This window comes from Capsicum annuum, chromosome 9 (assembly GCF_002878395.1).
Source record: "Capsicum annuum cultivar UCD-10X-F1 chromosome 9, UCD10Xv1.1, whole genome shotgun sequence".
NCBI lineage: Eukaryota > Viridiplantae > Streptophyta > Magnoliopsida > Solanales > Solanaceae > Capsicum > Capsicum annuum.
In genome coordinates, this window is record NC_061119.1 from 217,468,084 (window position 1) to 217,476,875 (window position 8,792).

General features: G+C 39.7%; 1 protein-coding gene across 1 annotated transcript in view; it reads right to left on the reverse strand.

Moving 5' to 3' along the window:
• Positions 1–7,972, reverse strand: part of LOC107840741 (putative late blight resistance protein homolog R1B-8) — a 12,277-nt gene extending 4,305 nt beyond the window's left edge. Inside the window, 5 exon segments of the mRNA XM_047396406.1 lie at positions 1,112–1,243; positions 1,312–1,371; positions 1,953–2,542; positions 3,070–5,594; positions 7,711–7,972. Coding sequence (XP_047252362.1) covers positions 1,112–1,243; positions 1,312–1,371; positions 1,953–2,542; positions 3,070–5,594; positions 7,711–7,867 — 3,464 coding nt within the window. The 5' untranslated portion in view covers positions 7,868–7,972.
• Between the last annotated feature and the right edge of the window lie 820 nt (positions 7,973–8,792).

The window sequence follows — 8,792 nt, forward strand, 5'->3', positions numbered from 1 at the left end:
GTTTTCAGAAAATATTTTATTCATAATGTGTTGATGAAAATTGCTCTCATCTATTATATATATGTTCAAATACTTTATTTCGGATTGCTTCGCGTGCCAGTACATTTGTGCTGACCCCCTCCCCCCTTCTAGGTTCTAAGACACAGTCTAGGGGTCCAGCTAATCAGTAGATACTTTCAGATTGCAGACCGGATTTTGCAGTGGGGAGCCTTCTATCATTCAGAAGGCCTAGTCATGTCCGACTTTTATTATTGTTTATGTTTTGGTCTATTGGGGCCTTGTCCCAGTTTTCAGACAACTTGTTTAGTTCAGAGTAGAGATTTCGCAGACTGAGTCAGATAATATTATTCACATACATTTTCAGTTTCAGTATTATTATCTTATTCAGATTGACCATGTTTCCATTTCAGATTTCTATTTCTGCATTATCTTGTATTATATGAATGTTGTGCATGATTATCAGATAGACAAAGGGCGTCCCGGGCCTTCACGGTTCGGGAATGCTCGTCACGGTCAGGGCCCCGGATCGGGTCGTGACAATTACCATCTGAATTTGAGACTGTCGGGAAGCAGATTATAGACAAATGTCATCTCAGTTGTTGGGATTTTGTCTAAATCTAAAGACATTGGAAGATTCAAAAAATGTTGCAGAAGATGTCAAGTCATTTGCAATATGGAGGATCCTGATGAACAACGTTTACATGTCTTCTGTTTTTTGGAATTTTTCAAATACGACGTTGAGATTTCAGTGAAGAAATTGGTGAGATTATGGATAGATTGGGACACTGCACTAGTTCTGTTCTCTTTTTCGCCATACAAGTTTATGTTCTTTTCTCATAAACTGTGAACCTTAAATTCAGTTATACTAATGACTATTCAGCATAAATAATTTTTGTTATGAAAATATTAGCGTGCTCTTTGGAACTACAAATGTAATAAGTTCGATTTCAGATTCCAACCTATAGCCTTGTCTTTTTGTCACGGCGGAAACAAAATTGAGCTGAAACATGTTCCCCTGATTCGCGAAATCCAACAAGCCTCGCGACTACTTCAGCACTTTCGCTTACATTTTTATGTGTTAAGAGGATCTGATCAGAGTTTATCCGCAAACTGTAGCAGTCTTCTCTGTTTACTTTCTGGTGAAATGTCCCATTTCACGTAAAACATTTCCTTTTTGTCTGTAATTAGCTTCAATCTCACCCTTTTCGCTAGATATTCCCTGTCCTGCTTCAGTGGCTTAATACTGTATTTCAGATACCAAGAGTTGGTAATTTACGTAAACGACAGTGCTCCTGAAAGAATATATTATACCTTGATGAGACATAGCCAGCAAGCAGGTCATCACCCATGAGCGCAGGGATCGATGTATATCTGTAATTGTACAAGATAGCAGTAAGCTTCTTGTTTATTCAACGATGGAGGAAGTACAGATGTATAGAGTTTGATAGTAGTAGAAGAAGAGAGGAAGAAAGAGAACTGAGAGAGAAAGAAGTTGAGAGATGAGAGAATCAGTTTGTATTGTATTATTAGTCATTGTGTACATTGTCTATATATAGACTACATTGTGAGCTGTCCAACTAACTAAACTAGCCGTTAGGATTCTCTGTAACTAACTCTGAAAACAGTTGTAACTGTAATCAGGAAATGAGACTTCTCTGCTTCTCCTTTTTAGTTCTTCACTTTCTCTATATCTTCAACACCCCCACTCAAGCTAGGAAGGTGAGAAAATGTCACTGATTCCTAGCTTGGTATTGAGATGGACTTGTTGAGCTCTTGTTAGTCCTTTAATTAGCATGTCTGCAGGTTGGTCTGTAGTTGCAATGTAGTGTGTTCTGATTATTCCTTCAACAATCTTTTCCCTTATGAAAAAACTGTCAATATGAATATGTTTAGTCCTCTCATGATCTATTGGATTAGCTGCTATTTATATGGCAGATTTGCTATCACTGAACGCATCCACAGGTAGCAATACTTCACTCCCAATCTCCTTCATCAAGCCTAGTATCCATACCATTTCATCTGTTACTGCTGCAAGGCTTCTGAACTCTGGCTCAGCTGAGCTCTTGGATTCAATTGTTTGTTTGTTTGATTTCCAGGACACTACTGATTTCCCAATCTTCACAAAGTAACCAGTCACAGACCTCCTAGTTTGAGGGCAGGATGCCCAATCTGCATCACAATAGGCACTTACTCTATTATCTGAGTCACTAGACAGTAACACACCCTGACCTGGTTGACCTTTAACATACTTCACCACTCTGAGTGCAGCTTCCATGTGGGACTTCTTAGGATCTTGGAGGAATTGGCTTAGAGTTTGAACACAAAAGGCTATATCTGGTCTTGTCATAGTTAAGTACAATAGCTTGCCAATCAACTTTTGATAAGCTGCTTGATTTGCTGGTGGATCATCAGCAGTCTGATTTTGCTTGACATGCTCATCAAACTGTCTAGATATCAGCTTAGTATTGTAGTCCATAGGAGTAGCTGCAGGCTTGGCTGCTGTCAATCCTAGTTCAGATAGTAACTCTGATGCATATTTTCTCTGATGCATCAATATTCCTTTATCAAGCGAAGAAGATAACACAAGCAATTCAGGAATCCAACCTAATCACTCGATCTAAGCTAACAATTGGAATTGAACCCAATCACTACCCTAACCTAGAGTAATCAAATATCAAGTCTACTCAAGAAAATTCAATCATCCAAAATCTTCGAATAAAAATGGCTAAGACGACTATTTATAGTTATCGCCTTTTACAAAAATAGCCCAAAAGTGACTTTGTAGGAAATAACCCACAAGGTCCTTATTGATTTCCCAAATGGCATCTTGATTGCCCATTGCCTTGTGTATTTATTGCTCCATGGTTCCTCCGGGCGCCAAACTATCATCCTTATGTGGAAGCCCCTCCTAGTATGCCCGAAGTTAATCATGCTCATATCGTAATTGGTCTCGTCCGATGCATGGCCGATGAGGTATCAACTATCCATTATCCTCTTTACCTACCTAAAGCAACGTAAATTGCATTGATTGGCCAATTCAGGGTAGGCGTTTCAGAAGAAGACGACTTACAAAGGATGACGAATATGGACCTCAACGGAACCTCCATAGTGTTCTTGAATGTCCTGTTGAATCTGCTTAGCGGAATTCCCAACAGATTCTGTACACCTGGTTATATCAATAAGAACAAGTGTGGTAATGTCTGCAAAATCTTGAGTGATTGAATCTAATCCGTGGCAATTATCAAGAAATAGTCGTTCAAGGCGGGGAAAGTGATCACAACTGGCTATCCAGTACCAAATTTCAATATTGATCAGTTGCAGGAACTTCAACTGCGGAAATCCTTCCTCGGCTACTTCCCACTCATTGTCTCCGAAGGTAATATTTAATAGTTTAAGGGACTCGAGTTTGGGCAATTTTCCAACAATGCTCAAATCATTCCATGAAAAGAAGAAATGTCCGCTATAAGATAAAATCTTAAGGTTTGGAAAAGCATCGGGAGAAGGTAGGACCAAAAGTGGAACAACACGTACAAAAGAAAATGGCCGTCGATTCTGAAAAATCATAGAATCTGAAGGGTCGATTTCTACAGACCGTACCAATTCTGATGTATCTAGAATAGTAAGATTGAATTCCAATTCCTCGAGATGATATAAGTAGCAAATATCATACCGGTCCTTGAGACTACGGAAGTCTTCTCGGACACCAAGTACGTTCAACTTCTTTAGATTGGGAAGCAGTCTAAAGAGAGATGCAGTACAATGCAAAGGATTCAATCCATAGAGACGTTGCAAATTTTTTAGAACCAAACTTTTCTCTGTAGGCTTATAATCCCACAAATAATTCCAGTCCAAACGGAGGTGCCTCAACTGCGGCATCATCAAAATTTCTGATGGCAATATCAAAGGATATTCCTCTGTGACAAGACGACTCTCAAGAGATGATCGGTAAACCATGAAAGTTTGCAGATAACATAGGCTTGATATCGACGGAGGAATCATGTCTATTAGTGATGAGGGAAAATAGTACTTCACAGCAGGACGAAGGCACAAAGCTAGGTATCTCAAGTGAAGTAAATGAAGTATTCCACTGGGAAAAAATGGACGGTGAACTGAAGAAAGATCTAGTACTCTTACTTGCTTGAAAGAAAACTCTGGCTTGAACTGATGGAATCTACCAAACATGATAATAGAATGAGTGTCGCTGTTATGGTACACAGCCAATTCTTCCTCACCTTGGATACTGATCCGACCTCGACTCTTAGAGGAATACTGCATGGACTGCGCACGTGGATTTAGAAAACCCTTTTCTCCGAGATAATTCACAATATTCATGGTTTGAGCTTTCATCAAGCAAAGTTCACGGATCACATCATGTATGCCACAACTTTCTATTTTTCCATCAAATCTCGAATGACCAATCGAAATTAAACTTCTGTCTATTAGATCTTTCAGATACTTTTCTGCCACCTCTTCTATGCTTTTCATCTCTTCTACCTTCAAAAATCCCTCTACAACCCATAATTCCACAAGTCTATCGACAGAAATCAGTTTATCCTCCGGGAAAATTGTAAAATATAGAAAGCACGGTTTCAGGTGAGAAGGTAAGTGATGGTAACTCAAAGCCAACACTTTCATGCATTGGACTTCAGCGCTTACCACTGAACTTACATTCTCGGCCACACTTCTCCACATATTCGATGTTTTATCACTATTAGAGAGAAGTCCTGCAATCAGAACAATTGCTAGAGGCAATCCTCCGCATTTTAATGCAATTTGTTTCCCAAGCCATTCAAATTCAGGTGGAAAAGAATCGTTTGCGAAGACCTTTTCGTACGATAAACTCCAACTTTCTTCAAAATTCATGAGGCGCATCGGATAAGGAGGCTTACCTGAGCTAGCATATTCAGCCACTTCCACATTCCGAGTAGTCAAGAGTATTCGGCTTCCATTATTACAGTCTGGGAAACATCGTCTCATATTATCCCAAGCTCCTGTAGTCCATATGTCATCAATGACTACAAAATATCTCTTGCCTTTTAGAAGCTTCTGCAGTTGGTCAGCTAGTTTCCAATCCTCTTGGTGCTCATGAGATTCATCAGTCTTTCCACTAATTGAAGAAAGAAGGAACAAGAGTACGCTTCTCGCACAAAACTCTTGTGAAACAGTAACTTCTCCACGAATATCAAATCGAGATATAATACATGGATAGTTGTAGAGTTTTGTAGCCAAAGTTGTCTTCCCGATGCCCCCCATCCCTACAACTGAGACAACTTCTAGTTCACTTTCTCCTCTAGCAAGTACATCCAGCATCATCTCGAATTCAGTTTCATGTCCAACCATTATATTCTCAGGCCGCTCTACAGCTTGTTCTGGTACACTGGAAAGAGCGTAAGTTTGTGGTTTTAGATCTTCCATGGTGTCCCATGCTGCGATATGCTGTTTCATGCATTCTAGTGCTTGTTCCAAGAGGAAAAAGAGCTCCCACATAGATCTGCTTCTTTCCTCCACATTTTGTGCTAAAAGAACATTTCTTGATTCTGAGTCAACCATATCTTCTGTTGTGTATGCTATATCAGTGATTTCAGCTTCCAAAAGTTGTTTCCTTGAGATCGTCTGTTGCTTTACATGGTTTCTCCAGAATAGCTCCCAAAGAGTTGAGCGTTTTGAAGTACGGTTGCAAATCAAATCCAGTAAGTTCCATTGACTGGTGTATGGTTCTCATAAGACAAGTAATTGCAGCATAAGCCATATCACTCTTTCTCTCTTAATTTTTCTCGGGATCAAAAATAGGAAGTTTCTGCACTGAGAAGAAGGCAGAAATGGATGAATTGCCACAAGTTCTATGCAAAGAAGGAAAGAGCTGACTTGACAGAAATTATAAATATTAAGCCACTTGGGTGTAATTATAAAATATTAGAACCATTTTGGGGTATATTAACAGCTTCACATTAGCTGGTTATTGATGGGCATAAAAAAGTCAAATGAAATAAAATATTACAAAGAGTGGAGAATATCAACAAGTAACGATTCTATATGCTAAAAATGATATTTGCAGATCTCCGACAGACCATCTGCAGTATACCACAATTTTTAAGAGAAAAGGGAAAGGGAAACAATACATAGTTGGCTTCCGAATTGACATTTCTTTCCGAGGTCATCACCACCACCATTCATCATCGTCATCATCTTCCATGTTACTGTATCGAGCCACAAAGATGAAAAATGAAATGTTACTAGATATTTGAAGGATTCAAATCATACACAAAGACAACGTAAAGATTTATGTTGAATCAGAGCACGATAACATATTAAAGCAGGTTGTTATTCTATTATCCAGGTAATTGTATCAATTTTTTCTTTAGGTAACTGTATCACGCTTGCTATGAAGACCAACTTTATGCAATGGTTAAAAAACTATACATCATGAAAGCAGCAAACTATGAATCTAACATAAACTATATAATTCCAAACAAGAGAACGACAGAATTCTGTTTGCTATTCGACTAAAGTTTCAGAGGAAGAAAGGCTTAGAATGAAAAATTATTTTGGAAATATTTGGTTTGTATGAAGAAATCGGAAGATTTTTTTAAAATATAAATGATTGGTAGTGATAGCATTAAAGTTCGATATTCTGTTCAACGGGTTCAGCCAACCCAAAGTCGCTCTTATATGGTGTGATATTGTCAGCTTTGAGCCAAGCCTGCACGGTTTTCCTCAGAAGGCCTTATACCATTAAAAGATCCTATACCTTATATGTAGTTTCCCAATCCTTTCAGCTACCAACGCGGGACTTTGGTTCGCACACCCGACAAGGCAACAAAAAGGTTAACTCAAAGAATCTTGACCAAACAAGTATTATCCATAGCATATATAATTTGGAAGCACAAATACAAGCAACAATTATAAGAAGTAAATTAAGGAAGAAAATGTCTTACAAAGTATCACAATAGAACCTCCATAGTTGTCGTGAACGTCCTGTTGAATTTGCTTGGTGGAATTCTCAACAGATTCTGAACAGAACCGTAAGTCAATTAGCTGAAGTGTGGGTATATCTCCAAATTCTTGAGGGATTGAGTCCAAATCACAGCAACTATCAAGAAAAAGTCGTTCAAGGCGTGGAAAGTGATAACCGTTGGCTCTCCAGTACTGAATGCCTATATAACTCAGTAGCAAGAACTTCAAACGAGGAAACCCATCGTCAGCTACTACCCACTCCTCGCCTGGGAAGGCATTATCTGATAGTTCAAGGACCTCGATTTTGGGTAATTTACCAACAATGCTCAAATCCTTCCTTGCCAAGAAGAAATTTCCGCTAAAAGCTAAACTCTAAAGATTTCGTGGAAAAGCATCTGGAGGAGGTAGATGCAAAACTTGAACATCATCTGCAGGATCTGAAGGCGTACAGCTCTCCCGAAAGCACGAACAACATGGATAAGCTACACGAAATTCCAATTCCTCGAGCTGATCTAAGCAGCGAAAATCATACAAGTCCTCTCGACTAAGAAAGTCATCTGGGACACCACGTACTTGCAACTTCTTTAAATTAGGAAATAGTCTAAAGAAAGACCCATCACAATACCTAGGATTCCATCCAAACAGACAATGCAAATTCTTCAAAACCAAACTTTTCTCCGTAGGCTCATGATATCGCAAGTAATTCCAGGCCAAATGGAGGTGCCTCAACTATATCAGTAATTTCAGCTTCCAAACTTGTTGATGCCTCGAGATCGTCTGTTGTTTTACATGGTTTCTCCAGAATAGCTCTCAAACATTCGAGCTTTTCATAGAACGGTTGAAAATCACATCCAGCAAGTTCCATTGATTGATGTATGGTTCTCATAAGACAAGTAATAGCAGCATAAGCCATATCTCTTAATTTCTCACTTATGTATGCGACTGAAAATAGGGGGTTTCTGCATAGAGAAGAAGGTAAAATATCTCTCAATACGAAAATGGATGGCTTGTTTCGCAGGCCCGTCCCTGTATCATGACCGGACCGGCCTCCTTACCGGTCTAACGTTGATGGCACCCAAAGGGTGGCCACCTATCTCGGGTTGGCCTTGGTTGGGGGTGTGGGTCGGGTTCGTGCCCCGTATGGTTTAGGGCCTATAAAGGGTGGGTGCGCCTCTCTCTATCAGCTATAGCTTTTAGTGCAGTTGGTTAGCGGTTCACTCCTAAGGTTTGGTATCAGAGCGGAGGTCACGGGTTCGAATCCCGCTTACACCATGCGCAAGTTCGAGGACGAACCTTTCCCAAAGAAAGGGGGAATGATGGCACCCAAAGGGTGGCCACCTATCTCGGGTTGGCCTTGGTTGGGGGTGTGGGTCGGGTTCGTGCCCCGTATGGTTCAGGGCCTATAAAGGGTGGGTTGCGCTTCTCTCTATCAGCTATAGCTGTTAGTGCAGTTGGTTAGCGGTTCACTCTTAAGGTTGATACCAAATGATACAAGACAAACAAGAGGAACATGAACAGCCACAAAACAGTCCAATACACCCTCCAAAACAGTCCACAAATCACAACAAATCGTGGACCAAGTGGAGACCTCACTCGGATTCAACAAATACAACAAGAATACAAGAAACAAAGGTGTATTTAACACCCAAAACAGCCACAAATCGTGAAGAACAAGATGACAACAAGAACACAAATTTTCGGATTCAACAAGACACAAAAACAGTCCACTACAAACAATAACAAGATTACAAAAATAAAAGGATAGATAGTGAGATATAGATTTGTTACAAGACTTTGTTCCTAAGTCTTGTAACAAATCTATATCTCACTATCTATCC